Below are 17,465 nucleotides of genomic sequence, written 5' to 3'. Positions count from 1 at the left end.
ACACATGGACATGGTAAGCGAGACTTCTTGTTAAATGTTGGCCGACACCTCGATGCTCTTCTCACACCTCACGTCTTTAACTTCTTACTCTAGAAGAACTGGACGACGGGAACGCAGTGCGTCGCCAAAAAGGAGCACTGCAAACCTAAAGCGGGGGAAATACTGTATAATAAAGGCGACGTCTTGACTCTCGTGGGGCCTGGAACGGTAAAACAAGCAACTTTTTCTAAAAACATTCTCCTATAAGAGTTTACCTTCACACTAAGAACGATGACAATAATAATCATTATAATTCTACAACAATTAACAGTTATAACGATAATAACACAGAGAAACTATATTGTTGGAATAACTTTCAGATCGTTTTTTTCATGAACGATAAAAACGGACGCGCGATTAACAATGTGACAACATGTAACGTTAGAATGCAACCGGATGTCTGTTGGTGTGGATCTTAATTATACAGTTTTAATAACTGTTCTAATTCTATATGAATATGTGAGTCCACACCACAGCTATAACAATGACACTGAGGGATGATACTTTTGGAATCACTTTCAGAGTTTTTTTTGTTTGTTTTTTAGCTGATGAAGGATAAAAACATTTACAGCCAATCAGAATCCACCTGACTTTAAAAAGCGTGAGCGTTTAAAGCTACAGGCGCGCGCTTAAAGGAACAGTTCACCCAAAAATGAAAGAAAAATATCCATATTATATTTTATAATGTTTTAAATGTGGATGTTTTTCTAACAAAAACCCATCGCCTCGCTTCAGAAGGCCTTTATTAACCCACTCGAGTCCTATGGATTACTTTTATGATGGATGGATACGTTTTTGTGGGCTACAAACTCAGGCTATATTCACTCCCATTATAAAGCTTGGAAGAGCCAGGATATTTTATATATAACTCTGATAGCGTTTGGCTGAAAGAAGAAAGTCATATACACGTAGAATGGCTTGAGGGTGATGGAAATTTTTGGGTGAACTATTCCGTTAATAATCAGAATGTTATTAACCATTGGTGTGGACCGTAATGGTCATCGTTCTTCGTGTGAACAGAAGTTTTCATTAAAATATGTTTTCAGAGAAAAGGAGAATACAGAGCCAGACATAACACAACAGGAGAGGAAGGGCTGGTCTCGGGTTCAAACCTCAGAGAACGACAAGCCCTCCGTATCGACCCAAAACTGAGCCTCATGCCGTAAGTGACCGACATCTGAATTACGAGGAACGAGTTTGTTGTTACGCTACAGACAGAAAGGATGTGGTTGATGTCAGCAGGGCTGAAAATAGCCTGATGTAAGGCCAGCTTCTCTGATGCTCCTCAGATGGTTTCACGGCAAGATATCAGGACCTCAAGCCGTAGGCAAACTCAAGCCCGCGGAAGACGGGCTTTTCCTGGTGCGCGAGTCGGTTCGGCACCCCGGAGACTTCGTGCTGTGTGTGTGCTTCGACCAGAAGGTCTTCCACTACCACGTCATCTTCCAGAACAACAAACTGTCCATCGACAACAAGGAGTTCTTCTACAACCTCATCGACATGATCGAGGTGCGTCAGGCGGCCCAGTTTAGCCCGCGTTTCTTCATTTATCTAGGTTTGCAGTGACACATCCGTGTTGCTGGTGTCCTGTGGTTTTGAAGGGGAAACAGCAACTCTGACACTAGTTTGAGGTTATAGTCAGAAGACTTTTTGGGTACTTATTTTTGATCTCATTTTATCTGTTTTTAAAGTGGCTATAGGCCTTTGAAATGATGTTTGTTTGGGCTTTTTTGCACATTTTTCACTTTTTTTTTGTGGTCATTTACACCATTTATTTCCACCTTTTCGTTTTTCACCATTTTTAATCACCTTTTGTGGTGCAACAAATTATTATTATTATATAATACAGTGGTCAACATTTGAAGTGGATTAAAAAAAGTTCATCAAAGGTGTCCTAAGACAAGAACGGGTATATTGTTGTAATTCATGTATAACTTTGATGAAAGATTTTGATCCACTTCAAAAAAAAAAAAAAAAAATTCCCATTTGTACTGTTTTATTATTTACATTTTTACTGTGGCTATGAGATGTTACATTCATTTTTTATTTTTTATTTTTTTTTAACATGAAGTATAGTATCATACACTGATTTAGCATTATGAAAATTCACGTCTTCTCTAATAGACACGGCATCAAATTACGCCAGTGACTTTATTTAAAGGGGTTTTGTTCATCACGTTTACGTCTCGTAGTCACGGCCGGTTTTGTTTGTTGTTGCAGTTTTACAGCAGAAATCAAGGCGCTCTCGCTACTGTTCTGCTGAAGCACAAGAAGAAGGAAGGCACCAAATCTGCCGAGACCAAGCTGTTGAAATGTAAGTGTTTATGCAGAAGAGCTCCAGAAACCCTTGAAGATTGCTGTCTAGTAGTTTAACGTGTGACGTGTGTGTGTGTGTGTTTGTCAGCCGGCTGGCTCCTGGATCTGTCCAAGCTGACGTTAGGAGAGGCCCTCGGACAGGGAGAGTTCGGTGGTGAGCTGCTCTTCTGTAATATACTCTAGAGATATTGTAGTTGTATTCTCTCAGAGAGCCACTAGAGAGCAGCATTTGATGTGCAGGAATACAGCACTGATACGCAGAGCCGCCTTAACCTAATGTTAGGCCCCCCATCCCCTCGATTTATAGAGTCTCGTTTTTAAAAAGTGTAATATCTAGATAATCTACATCACAAAATGCATTAGTTTCTTTCGAGACCTACAACAGTGAGTTTTTTTTTTTTTTATATATAGTTTTTAATTTTAATATTGTTATTAACATATCACTGAGCCCACTTGAGCATAAACACAAGACACTTTATTTAACAACCACACAGCAACTAAATTTCAACTTTATGCAAATGAGAAGCGATTTTCGCGAGCGACAGCCAATAGGAAAGAAGGCTCAGCTCCCGTCACCGGCTCGAGCACAGTCAGTGCAGGCACGACAGAAGAGTTGGAGGGCGATTTCACTGTTAAATATGATTTGACAGTCACTAACCACAAACATGGATATAATAAAATGATGCATGGAAAAGAAACTGTCGACAGTGAGTTTAATTCATACATTTATAGTCCGAGTGACGTTTTAGTAATTTATGACAGTATGAGTGAGTTTAATTTGTAGATTGATCGATCGTTAATCTAGTAAATGATGTAATCCACTGAACACTGCTGTGTGGTGATATAGAAACACTATTAAAATACTATAGTTGTATCACTTGTGATGGTGTTTTGTATTGATGTGGCCAGACGAGCGGTCTACCAATAACATTAGAGCGACAGCACTACCAACGCCCACAAGCGACTTCACAGTACAGAGACTAGCGACAAAATCTGAGAAGTTACAAACCAATATGACCTTTTCAGCTCATCATGAACCTGAACTTGGGAGGCCGTGCATTAATGCGACCTTGCTAATACGGCACACTGTCTCTAAAGCATAATATTATGCAACAGTATTCTACATGTCACATGACCTCATTACTGAATTCAGTCTATAAAGAAAGAAATAAGAAATTGCATTTTACACCCCTCCGGTTTCATCATCAAAATGCAAATATTATTCAATAGTACAACATTTTGTCAGTAAGTCTCATTGAGAAAAATCATCAATAAAAAAAAAAAAAATAATTCCAGACACACGGGATTATTAATATATAACAAAATAAACATACATGTTAATATATTTATGTATTTATATATTTTTAAATATAATATATATATATATATATATATGATAAAATATATAGTTATATAATAAAATATATAATTAATGTAATTAAGTATTAATAAATATACTATATTATAAACAATAAAATATCTTATTCAGATTAGCTTTTTTATAACAATGTATATGAACTAAATATTAACTTAAGAATATTTAATGATATGCCATAATTTAAAATGTATATATATATATATATAATTACATCTAAGATAATAATAATTATACATGAGAAATATGAATATATATATATATGAGGTGCATTAGAGTGGCTGCCAGTCGCTGCTGCTGCACACACTCTTCCGGACAGTATTTGAAGCTTTTTTTATTTTAAGAACTACTTATGTTTTTGATATTCATCATTTGTAAGTTGCTTTGGATGAAAGCGTCTCAGTAGTTGAGATTAAACATCGAGCTGTTGTTTAAACGCTCCTGCTGTTCTCCAGCCGTGTTCGAGGGGGAATACTGTGGCCAGAGAGTCGCTGTGAAGAACATCAGGTGTGACGTGACGGCCCAGGCTTTCCTGGAGGAGACGTCGGTCATGACGTAAGAGTGTGTGTGTGTGTGTGTGTGTGTGTGTGCGTGTGTATGTGTGTGTGTGTGTGTGTGTGTGTGTGTGTGTCCTCCTGTGTGTGTGTGTCTGTGTGTGTGTGTCTGTGTGTGTCTGTGTGTGTGTGTGTGTGTCTGTGTGTGTGTGTGTGTGTGTGTGTGTGTCCTCCTGTGTGTGTGTCCTCCTGTGTGTGTGTGTGTGTGTGTGTGTGTGTGTGTGTCCTCTCGTGTGTGTGTCCTCTCGTGTGTGTGTCCTCCTGTGTGTGTGTCCTCCTGTGTGTGTGTCCTCCTGTGTGTGTGTGTGTGTCCTCTTGTGTGTGTGTCCTCTTGTGTGTGTGTCCTCTTGTGTGTGTGTCCTCTTGTGTGTGTGTCCTCTTGTGTGTGTGTCCTCCTGTGTGTGTGTGTGTGTGTGTGTGTGTGTGTGTGTGTGTGTGTGTGTGTGTCCTCTTGTGTGTGTGTACCTCATGCTCACATTCACTAATATAACATCCTCTTCTGCAGGAATCTCCATCATAAGAATCTGGTGCAGTTATTAGGGGTGATTCTCCACAACGGACTTCACATCGTCACTGAGTTAATGACGAAGGTACCGCTGTCAGAAGAGAGTGTGTGTTCTGATGAGTGTGTGTGTGTTCTGATGGGTGTGTGATGAGTGTGTGCTCTGATGACTGTGTGTGTTCTGACGAGTGTGTGTGTGTGTGTGTGTTCTGAAGAGTGTGTGTGTGTTCTGACGAGTGTGTGTGCGAGTGTGTGTTCTGACGAGTGTGTGTGTGCGAGTGTGTGTTCTGACGAGTGTGTGTGTGTTCTGATGAGTGTGTGTTCTGATGAGTGTGTGTTCTGATGAGTGTGTGTTCTGATGAGTGTGTGCTCTGACGAGTGTGTGCTCTGACGAGTGTGTGCTCTGACGAGTGTGTGCTCTGACGAGTGTGCTCTGACGAGTGTGTGTGTGTTCTGACGAGTGTGTGTGTGCGAGTGTGTGTTCTGATGAGTGTGTGTTCTGATGAGTGTGTGTTCTGATGAGTGTGTGTTCTGATGAGTGTGTGTTCTGATGAGTGTGTGCTCTGACGAGTGTGTGCTCTGACGAGTGTGTGCTCTGACGAGTGTGCTCTGACGAGTGTGCTCTGACGAGTGTGTGTGTGTTCTGACGAGTGTGTGTGTGCGAGTGTGTGTTCTGACGAGTGTGTGTGTGCGAGTGTGTGTTCTGACGAGTGTGTGTGTGTTCTGATGAGTGTGTGTTCTGATGAGTGTGTGCTCTGACGAGTGTGTGCTCTGACGAGTGTGTGCTCTGACGAGTGTGCTCTGACGAGTGTGTGTGTGTTCTGACGAGTGTGTGTGTGTTCTGACGAGTGTGTGTGTGTTCTGAGTGTGTGTGTGCGAGTGTGTGTGTGTTCTGACGAGTGTGTGTGTGTGTGCGAGTGTGTGTGTGTTCTGATGAGTGTGTGTGTTCTGATGAGTGTGTGTGTTCTGATGAGTGTGTGTCGTCTCGTCACAGGGGAATCTGGTGAATTTTCTCCGCACACGAGGACGTTTCGCGGTCAGCGTGACTCAGCTGCTGCGCTTCGCACTGTAAGAGCTCACAAAACTACACATGAAATTAACATCTTAATACAGTAAATCAATGCAACATTTAAATATAGAAATAGAAATGTCATATTTCACTCGAAATCAGAAGAAATCAGAAATTACATTGCAAGCACATTTTTTTCCTCTGTTCTCATCACCAAAATGCAAACATTATTTAATTGTACATTACTTGGAATTTAATAAGAATAATTGAGATAAGTGATCATTTAAAAAAAAAGTCCAGAAACATGGGATTATTATTATTATTATTAATATTGTTTTGTAATACGGCTTTATTTTCTTATTTTGTGCTAATTTTGGTATTATGGTAAATATATTTTTGTTTTTATTTAATAAAATTCATTTGATTTATTTGTTTGTTTATTTTCCATTTATCTTTATTTTTATTATTGTGTATTAAGGTCATGAGAATTTTATTTTTTTATTTTAAAACAATATATAGCCTTTTTTTCTTATTTTAGTATTATATTGGTAAGAATTATTTTATTTTTATTTTATTCAAAAGTTTAATTTAATTTAATTTATTTTTTTATTATTATTATTATTATTATTATTTTTATATACATAATGAGAATTTTATTGTTATTTTAAAACAAAACATAGCCTTTACTTTCTGACTTTGTGCTATTTTTGGTATCATGGTAGCACAGATGATTTTTTTATTTTATTTAAATGTATTTATTTTTCATTTATTGTTATTATTGTTAGATGTTTTTTGTATTATGATAGTACGAATATTTTATTTTTAATAAAATGGGCTTCATTGTATTTACTTATTATTTTGTATTAAGCTAATGAGTGATTATATTTTTATTTAAAAAAAATACTTTTATTTTCTTATTTTGTGCAATTTTTGGTGTTATATAAGGTGGTGAGAATTTTTATTTAAAAAAAAAATTATTTATAAAAATTAATGACCATGTCTATATGTGATTTCATCAATTTGGAACATGTAAAAACACTAGAAATGTGACATTAGAAATGATCTTGAAAAATGTGATCATGTGACTTTTGTTTGTGTGTTTCCTCAGAGACGTTTGTGAAGGTATGGAGCACCTGGAGTGTAAGAAGCTCCTGCACCGAGACCTCGCCGGACGCAACATCCTCGTGTCGGAGGACACCGTTGCCAAAATCAGTGATTTCGGTCTGGCCAAGGTCAGTTCAAAGGCAACGGACAACTCAAAGTTACCCATCAAGTGGACGGCACCCGAAGCCCTGAAGAGCCAGGTGAGAGAAGATGTGCATCACCTGAATCAATATATTCTGATGTTTTCCATCTTCATCTTTCTTTAGTGTGTAATGTTGCTGTTTGAGTTCTTCTCTATATCAGTGTCAGTGTTTCTGAACTCCTGAAACGCCTCCATTGTAGTCCTGAGTTTCTACCGCGATCGAGCACGTCACAATATTCCTCATTTAAATAATTCATAAAGGGGCGGGGCCTGGTTGAGTTTGTTAGTAGTGTGTTGAAACGCTTCTGGTAAGGGCCGGGATATTTCCCAAACACACTCGAAGCGCTCGACCAATCACAACACACTGCTCCAGCTGACCAATCAGAGCACAGTGTGCTTTTCAGAAGGAGGGGCTTCATAGAGACAGGAACTGAACAGGGGTGTGTTTCCCGAAAGCATCATTAGCCAACTATGGTCGCAAGTTCTGTCGTTATCAGCAGTTCAACGCGTCTGTGTTTCCCGAAACCATCGTTCCACGAATGTTCGCAAACAGCATCGCAAAGTTGTGTGTTTGGAACGACGGCTCTCGACCTCATGTGGACTCAATAAATCCTTATCCTGAGCAAAATAAGCAAGTTGACATTCAGTACAATCGAGATCTATTATGTCGAACACGTACAAATGTCATTTGCGATGTCTTTTAGTTTGTCAAGAGATTTAAAGTGTCGTTTCTGAAGAGTGCGCATGTGTGAACGTGCTCTAGTGTGTAAGAACGAGCCTATGATTGAATCTGGAAATAAAGCAAAATAACTGAGAAAAATGAGAAATAGTCCTCAGATGCCATATCTGTAATTTATAGAAAGACAGATTCATTAAAAGTAGTTATTACACGTGTGACGTCATAAACCAACGTGGTTGAATGACCAATTTGCGACAATACGGTTTCGGGAAACAGTCGTGACTAGCTAGTTGATTTCTTCAACAATGGGAGTAAAGCAGCGAGTTACGTCGTTTATACGGGAAACGCATCCCAGAGCGTTACTGACAGACTGGGAAGAGAGGAGCTGCAACAATGGAGATTATGGGGAAAATAATCAACATTGAAGCAGGAAAACTTATTCTAGTAGAGCCTGAAAACAAAACCAAGACACAACAGCTTTATAAGTGAACTCCTCTGCTCTTGTAGAAGTTCTCCACTCAGTCGGATGTGTGGAGTTACGGAGTGCTTCTGTGGGAGATCTTCTCCTTCGGACGACAGCCGTATCCCAAGATGGTGAGTTTCTTTCCGTCTCACTCTAAAGATATTTGGTAACGCTTTATGTTGATGGTCCCTTTTGAACATTCTGTTGACTATAAGTCATTTTCATTAGACTAACTCTCATTAGAGTATTAGTTGACTGGCTGCTTAATATCTGCTAACTCTTTGTTGTGATGCTCCTCCAACAACAGACGTTTCACTGAGTAAAATAAAAGTAACTTTATATGTCAACTTATTCTAACCCAAACTCTACCAGTCTACTAATACTCTACTAATACTCTAATGAGAGTTAGTAGACATGTAGGTGCAACGTTACACACCTAATAAAATATTTAGACTCAGATCAACATTTTGTGTCTAATTATTTACTTATGTGGCAAGTAGCCGTGTAATAAGCGGGATTATGTACATCCAGCCAGTTGTTATCTCAGAATAAACCCCTACAGGGTGATCGGGACGGTCTTCATGACCCTGTCGGGGTTTATTCTGAGATAACAACCGGCTGGATGTACATAATCCCGCTTATTACACGGCTACTTGCCACATAAGTAAATAATTAGACACAAAATCTGAGTCTAAATATTTTATTAGCTCTTTAAACGCAAAGCTTCCGCGGAGAGCAGTTGCTAGCGCAGCAAGTTCAAACTAGATGGACATTTAAGAGATACGGTATACAGTCATACCACTTATTACACAGCATTTCACCACATAAATAATTATGGAGATAAGAGATGTTGATTTCAGATTAAACTGTTTTAAAACGGTTCCTCTTTGTATCTTATAATCCAACAGTGTACAAAACAATAGTCACAAAATGGCAGCGGCTTCGTTTGTATGAAACAAGAGAGAGCGAGTCCACGATTAAATAACCGCACACAAAATATTGATTTGATTGAGTTATATTAATTTATTAGCTCACCAAATGCAAAACTTCCACAAAGAAAAACCGTTCCCTAATGTAGCGCTGCTGACTTAGCGCTGCTGACTTCAGTAACCCGGATGAGCCTGTGTTTCTGTTTTCAGGCTGGCGCGATTGACCAATCAGAATCAAGTATTCCACCGAGCCGTGTAATAAACTGACTATAAGTAACTTTGCACCTACATGTCAATTTATTCTGACCCAAACCCTACCAGTCGACTAATACTCTACTAATACTCTAATGGGAGTTAGTAGACATGTAGGTGCAGCGTTACTTCTAGTCAACAGAACGTGTTAAAGTGCTGTATGTAACTTTTTCACTCTACCAAAGCATAAAAATACCATAATATGTTTGCATATATTGAGGAAACATGCAGAGTTCACTTACTCGTTTCTCTGAAAAACACTTCTACACTGCAAAAAATGCTTTTCTTGCTTAGTATTTTTGTCTCGTTTCCAGTCCAAATATCCAAAAATTCTTAAATCAAGATGCATTTACTAGATACGTAAAATTAGATACGATATTATGTCTTGTTTTCTGGGGGAATTCATCCAAATTAAGTGAGTTTTTGCTTAAAACAAGCTAAATGATCTGTCCATGGGGTCCAGAAAAATAATCTTAATCCAAACAGAAACAAGATTATTTTTCTGACCCCATTAACAGATAATTTTGCTTGTTATAAGCAAAAACTCACAAAAGTTTGATTTATTTCCCCAGAAAACAAGGCATTTTACTACTTTAGTAAATGCATCAAGATTTAAGACTTTTTTGATTTTTGGACTGGAAACAAGACAAAAATAGTAAGTAAGAAAAGCATTTTTTGCAGTGTACAGCCAATTATTTTACTTTGAAATGTGCGTTTCCAGACTGTATTGTTTTGGTCTGTGATACCGCACATTGCCCATTTTCATTGTCCATCGCTCTCGTTCCTGTTGCGTGTGCTCAAACTGGCGACCCGTGTGAGTGTCGAGTCTGAGGAGGCGGGAGAAACAACGATCTCCGATATTTTGAACTCAACTGCAGTACCTATTTTGACCACTAGTTGTCATTCTTACAGACTGCACCTTTAAAAGGGACCATCAAAGTAAAGTGAAACCAGATATTTAGCAGTCTCCTTGATAACGGTTTTCTGATGTATGCTGGTGTGTGTGTCAGTCGGTGTGTGATGTGAGGGAGCGTGTGGATCAGGGATATCGCATGGATCCGCCGGACGAGTGTCCGCCTCACGTTTACTCCATCATGACCTCCTGCTGGGAGACCGACCCGAAGAAGAGACCAGCCTTCCACAAACTCAGAGACACACTGGAGAAAGAGCTCGGCAAACTCCACGCGTGAGGATGAGGAGCTTCAGGTTTCACATGTGCATAATGGACATTACATTTATTATTGATCACACTTTATATTTATGTGTTTATCTTTGATTGGGTGAGGCGTTTCACCTCAAAATCATAAGATGAATTATACTTTAAATTGCTCTTTAACATGTGCACCCTACTTTAATCTCTCTCTCACAGTCATGGAAAGATTTGGGAGGAGACTTAGATCCTTATAAACTTAAGGGGGCGGAGAAGATGTTTGTTGTTGTTTTTTTGCATTGTTTTTGCATGAAAATTAATAACATTACTTGTCAATGTCACTAATGTAAATTTAGTTATTCTCACAAGTGGTTCCTATTACTGTAGGAACTATAGTATATTACAACTATACTGTATAATATTGATTTAGGCTATTATATTTTTAGTATTTTATTAATTATTCTTATTATAAATTATTTGAATTATTAATAGACTGTAAAATTTATTATTATTATTATTATTGTTATTTTATTTAAATCAGTAAAAAAGTCAAACAGTACAGCGAATAATATCATTATGTAAATAATTTAGCATTATTTTACATATAAGTTTTGTTTGATTTTAAGGGCCCGAGCACCGATGGTGTGAGGACCCTATTGGAATTGCTCCGTTAATTTTACGTGATTTTGTTTGTGTGTGTGTAAATGTGCTTAATGGTCATGAAAATAATATCACCATATTAAAAATATGTTTTGGTTTTCAGTTAATTTTGGGGTGAAATATGACTTTGACAGGTTTCACCCAAATGCCTAAAAGACTTAAGTCCTCAATGAGGTCCTGTAGAAAAATAGACTTTCTGCTCATGTATATGCAATTCAGAAATGTATTTATTTATTGTGACAACAGTAATAAACACATGGAAATGGATTTTCTTAAGGAAGTCTTGTATTCTAATCTTGATTTCTTGGAGAGGAATAAAGTGGTCCCAATCCGGGATTAGTGTCCGGATCTCCAGTAATTCTCCAGCAATCTGTCCAGGGATTCAGATTAATGCAGGAAATCTTGCATCATGGCGACAAATTTCCTTTTCGAAACTGTACAAATCCAGTTGATTTTGAGTGAAATGGCACGTCATGCCATTAATGACTCAAAGGCTCATGGGAAATGATTTCGAATGCATTTTCGCATCTGTCGTGGACGAACGATGTCACTGGATTTGTGTTTATCTGTCACCCGTGAGACCGTCAGCAGATTGAAGTTCCCGTCTTTATTCCCTTTTAAAATCCTCAAACTGGATGACGTGTAATTCTTAAAGATGATGATGTCAGATGCTCAAATCTGCGCTCTACACTTCAGATTCGGCTTGTGATTTTACTCGTGTGGAAACCGTGTCACATGTAGCGTGAATCACAGTTTCGACCGAATATAACTGAACATCAACCCCCCCAAAAAAAGCCCTTTTTTGCTTTGGTAAATCAGAACTATGATATAAAAAGTCTTAATAATGAGATGAAAGTCATAAGATAGTCAACTTTTTTCTTTTTCTCATTCAACTTTCTACTTTATCTCATAATTATTTATGACTTTTTATTAATTGTGACTCATAATTATGATGTTTTATCTCATTATTATAACTTTTTCATTTTGACTGTGTCTGTTTTTTTATATCATCATTTTCTATTTATCTCTTAATTTCAACTTGTCATAATTTTGTCTGTCTCATAATTATGACTTTGTATGCCATAATTTCCTTATGTCATAATTGTGACCTAGTATGGCATAATTTAGATTTTTCATCTCATATTTATAACTTTGTCATCATTTCCTCTTTGTCAATTTTTATAATATATTTTAACTTATCTCAGTTTCAACTTTTCAATTTCAAATTGTGATATTGTGAACTTTACCTCATAATTATGATTTAGCATGTCATAATTATGACTTTTTATCTCGTAATTATAACATCATTTTGACTGTCAGTTTTTTATACCATAATTTCAACGTATCTCTTAATTTCAACTTTTTGTCAATTTCAACTTCTCATAATCTCATAATTATGACACTGTATGCAATAATTGACTTCTTATAATTGTGACTTAGTATATAAATTTTGACTTTTTATCTCAAAATATTTTTTTTTTGTCATTTTCTACTTTTTTATATCATAATTTAAATTTATCTCATAGTTTCAACTTTATCTCATAATTATGGCTGTTATAATTGTCTAGTATGTCATAATTATGACTTTTTATCTTGTAATTATAACTCATCATTTTGACTGTCAGTTTTTATACCATAATTTCAACGTATCTCTTAATTTAAACTTTTGTCAATTTCAACTTCTCATAATCTCATAATTATGACACTGTATGCAATAATTGACTTCTTATAATTGTGACTTAGTATATACATTTTGACTTTTTATCTCAAAATAAATTTTTTTGTCATTTTCTACTTTTTTATATCATAATTTAAATTTATCTCATAGTTTCAACTTTATCTCATAATTATGGCTGTTATAATTGTCTAGTATGTCATAATTATGACTTTTTATCTTGTAGTTATAACTCATCATTTTGACTGTCAGTTTTTATACCATAATTTCAACATATCTCTTAATTTAAACTTTTGTCAATTTCAACTTCTCATAATCTCATAATTATGACACTGTATGCAATAATTGACTTCTTATAATTGTGACATTTTGACTTTTTATCTCAAAATTATAATTTTTTGTCATTTTCTACTTTTTTTATATAATAATTTCAATTTATCTCATAGTTTCAACTTTATCTCATAATTATGACTGTTATAATTGTCTTATCTCGTAATTTATAACTTTTGGCAATTCAATTTTTTTTATCTCAATTTCGAAAATGCAAAGAACTTTACTTTAGCTCCATGTTTTTAGAAAGCTGTGGTATGCGCAGAACATTGCAAACGGTCAAACACGTCCATCTAGCACGTTTACATTAAAAAATAATGGAAAAGCAGCTCAAGGAAATACAAAAACAAGTATGATGTTAATTTTAAGGATGCCAAATTATAAGGCAAGCGTGACTATTACTGTTCCTCATACTCAAAGATTAATTTGGATGTTTTCTGAGTGACAGTGAGACGATACTCAGCGCAGAGGGACGCTTTAAGAAGGCAAACAAGAATAAATTGATCTAATGTAATCGTATTAAAGCAGCCACATCAATGACTCTTGGCTGGTGTTTCCCTCTACTGGTCTCCTCTAGTATTACACTGTAAAACACTACATTCCTGGGATTCTGTGCCTTGTGTGTCCCCAGTAAACATAATGATCTTACTGGTTTAAAATGTTGAACAATATCAATTTTAAACCTGTCTTAGTCATAAATAACATAATAGTTGATTACAAACATTATTTGAAACATTTTACAGCATTTTGAACCACTTTTCCTCTGTTCCCAGGCCTGTCTATCCCATTTTCATGATAAATACAACGCATTATTCCCCCCCAGTGTCTCCTAATTTTGCCAATTTTATCTTTCAAATTTGGTCAACCTTACTATGTCCGAAAGGAAATATGAACAAAATCAAGTTTTTAAAGATACAGTTTTAAATACCATGCAATTCTTTATTTGATAAACATTAGCTTGTTTTTGCTCAGACGCGGGGCATTGGCTGATTTTAGATCAGAATGTCCACCCTGTTAAACATAAATAATTTCATAAAATCAGCACAAAAAAAATAACATGCTAATAATAGAGTATAAATAATGTAGTAAAAATGTCTTTTAGGCGTTTACATCTGTCCCGAACAGGTTAGACATTTTTGATCTTCCATTTAATTTATTTTGTTCAATAAACGGTTAAATTTATAAAGCTTTTTTTTAAAAAATGTTTTACACCCTATCATGACTAGACAAAACAAAAAAAAAATCTGCATTTTATGATGGCCAAAAGACACCGAATACCAGGAATGACCCTGTAATATGTGTGTGTGTGTGTGTTGTGTGTATATGTATTTGAAAACACTGAAGATGAACACAACCTCAAAACTCACCAGTTGAATATCAAAAGGGTTAAGCGTAAAAAACTTTTTTTTTCATTGAATAATGGCTCTCTTTCTTACTTTTAAAATGATTTTGTCCTTTATGGAGCTTGATAGTCATCATCACTGAACTATTGTTGTATGGGAAAGAGCTACAATTAAATAAATAAAAACTATTTCGAGTTCGGAATGACATGAGGGTGAGTAAATGATTCTCATTCTTTCAGTGAACTATCCCATTAAATTGCTCTTTAACATGTTTGTATGTGCAGCTGCTTTAATCTCTCTCTCTCTCACAGTCATGGAAAGATTTGCCCAGTGATGTCAGAGTGGGAGGAGCCTCAGAGCCGAAAGGGGGCGGAGAAGATGTTTGACTGACAGGCGAGGCGTCGAATCGGCCGATTAATGGTGTAAGTACGTCAGTGTCTCCAAAGGAATATCCGCTTTATCAATGCTAAGAGTATCAGATTAAGTGTTAAGAAGGAAAGTTTAACCTTGTTCTTTCAGGGCTGTGAAGAGGCTCTCGATAGCAGGAGTGTCTTTTGATCCTACAGGGGGAATCGGGGTCAAAAACACAAATTAAGGACATGAAACAGTCGCTAACACAGCAAAAACCTCTCAAATCTATTAAAAAAACATTAATAATCAACAGTGTAAAACAAGATTTTTCTATTTTCTAACAGCGTGTGACATTTACCCCATGCGAACGTTGTTTTTATTTTTAGCATGTCACTATATGGTTGCTGTGCGTTTGCTAAGGTATTTATTTTTAGCCTGTTGCTATACAGTCACTAAGGTGTTTTTAGTATGTTACTATGCAGATTTGAGGAATCATTCCTGTTTGGAGCACAAATGTCTAAACGAGTTACACAGCGAAAGTTAGTGTTAGTGTGAAGGATTTGATCAGATCACTAATATTAACTATGAGCTCTAGTAATGGCAATGCTTGATTTCGCCAAGACATCATATTTTGTTGATCCTGGAACAACATTCCTGTCCGAAAACATAGTCCTGACCTTGAACTTATCCCGATAATCCGAGTGAACGGATGTAGAAGCAGCTAACCCTGGTTTTAAGCCTAAACTTGACATAAAGTGTAAACTTGAGCCTCAAATCTGACTAGTTGGTTGGAATGTAGATCCAGATGTTGTACTTGGTGAAATCACAAGACTTTGGCAAAGAGCCACTGATTACAAAACCACCTAGACAATAATTAGTTCAGCAATTTACATGTGTGACGCATCTTACTACATATTATGCAATTGAACGCTAGTAATTGTGTTGGTTTCAGTCGGTTAAAGAGTCAAGTTAATTTGATTAAACTAGCATGCATTTTAAACGACGATGAATTCCAGCCTCCATATGGTGGTTGGGTTAATCGCTGTACAGGTGAACTGCACACAGTCATGGTCGACAGAGGGGTCTTATGCGCTAATCTACAGATTACTGAGAGAAGTCAGGAGTACGGGGACTTGAAGGAGGGATAAACGCATGTCAGTCATTCTGAACAGGATGGGTTCATTTCGGGTCCCTGCACGGCTTCTGACATGCCACGCAAAAGTTTTACACAGAAGTGACTTAAGCTGCAGTTCATCGACTGGCCACTAGAGACAGGCTGCAAAAGAGAGTCAATCCCATAAACCCCCATGTTAATATTCACAACTTTACAGCAGAAAAAAATGTTTACAGCCTGGTTTTGGTCTATATAGTTAATTTTGCCCTTCATGACAACTGTGAGGGGGGAGATAAAAAAAAATGTAAACCCATCTGTTTAAATTATATTAAGCCTTAAAGTTGTGCATAATTAAGGGTGTGGCCACTTGAGTGACAGGTGGATTGTCGCTGATGTCACTACTAACCGTTTGTTGTCTGTTAGCCGTTACGCCATCTCAGCTAATCCACCTCTTTGCCCATTTTCTGTTATCCGGGAGTGACGCGCTGCCGAGATGGCGACGGCCGGCTCCGCCCACTTTGGGCTTCAGAAATGTTCTTCAGAAACCTATGAGTGACGTCACGGACAGTACGTCCATATTTTTTTTACAGTCTATGAGTTCATGAAATGTCTTGCACATTTTAAGTGGATGTTAAAAGCCATTTTATTCTACATTGAATGGGTCGCCTAATGGGGAACAGACATCTTGAGATCGCACATCTAGCCAAAAACCACACGCTTCATCCTGGTGACTCACGTGTCATTAGAAATACGCTAATCATGCTAGTAAATGCAAATACTGCGTTTCAGTAACCAAAACACTCCAGGCCTCTAGGTGTCAGTGTAAGTCCATGGAGACTGATATATCGTTAACACATTATATTTTCATTTAGCATATAGCATTTGCTTTTGCCGTTAAAGGGATACTTCAGGATTTAGCATTAAGCTTTGTATTAGTAGAAAACCTGTAGTATTTTCGAATTACCGTGCTTTCCACCCTCATATCCCCCTGAGACGAGAGATTATGGGGTTTTTTTCAAAAAACCGTCATTTTGTGTCATCGGAGGATTTTTTGGCCAGAGGCGAGAGACTACAGCCAGTAGTAGGGGCTGTCCCACATGTTTTCAACCCGCCCATAGAGGGTGGGATCTCACTCACAGAATGTACACATAGTGTCAGCCATCTTTTTTTGAAGGCTAAGCCAACAGGCTCTTGCTCTGTGTAGAAAGCTGAGTAGTAGGGGTTACCATACTCTTTTTCCCAGACATGATTCGGTTTTTGCTTTCTGCGGTCGCCATTCATTGTTTACATGCACACCTTTTGTTTCAATCTAACTGAATTCATTCCGATTGGTGAATCTGAATGTAATGTTTACATGAACGCTAAGAAAATTCCCGCTCCTCCGTGAGAGATACGAGACCGGTGCGTCTCAGTAATCACGCCACCGGCCTCGCGCCGTTCTCCCGCGGCCCTCAGCCTCGTCTTGCTCGCCACAGTAA

General features: G+C 37.2%; 1 protein-coding gene across 1 annotated transcript; it reads left to right on the top strand.

Moving 5' to 3' along the window:
* Nucleotides 1-4: 4 nt before the first annotated feature.
* Nucleotides 5-10,554, top strand: matk (megakaryocyte-associated tyrosine kinase; the record flags this gene model as incomplete). Its single annotated transcript, XM_084415846.1, has 12 exons — nucleotides 5-13; nucleotides 94-207; nucleotides 1,086-1,201; nucleotides 1,329-1,548; nucleotides 2,260-2,353; nucleotides 2,444-2,509; nucleotides 4,186-4,285; nucleotides 4,790-4,874; nucleotides 5,781-5,854; nucleotides 6,904-7,099; nucleotides 8,228-8,314; nucleotides 10,375-10,554. 12 exons carry the CDS (start codon nucleotides 5-7, stop codon nucleotides 10,552-10,554), a joined length of 1,341 nt encoding a protein of 446 aa, XP_084271972.1.
* Nucleotides 10,555-17,465: the final 6,911 nt, after the last annotated feature.

The sequence above is a fragment of the Rutilus rutilus genome, assembly GCF_951802725.1.
Source record: "Rutilus rutilus genome assembly, chromosome: 8".
NCBI classification, from domain to species: Eukaryota; Metazoa; Chordata; class Actinopteri; order Cypriniformes; family Leuciscidae; genus Rutilus; species Rutilus rutilus.
The sequence above is the reverse complement of the archived record's forward strand: the minus strand, read 5'-3'. Positions and strand labels throughout refer to the sequence as shown.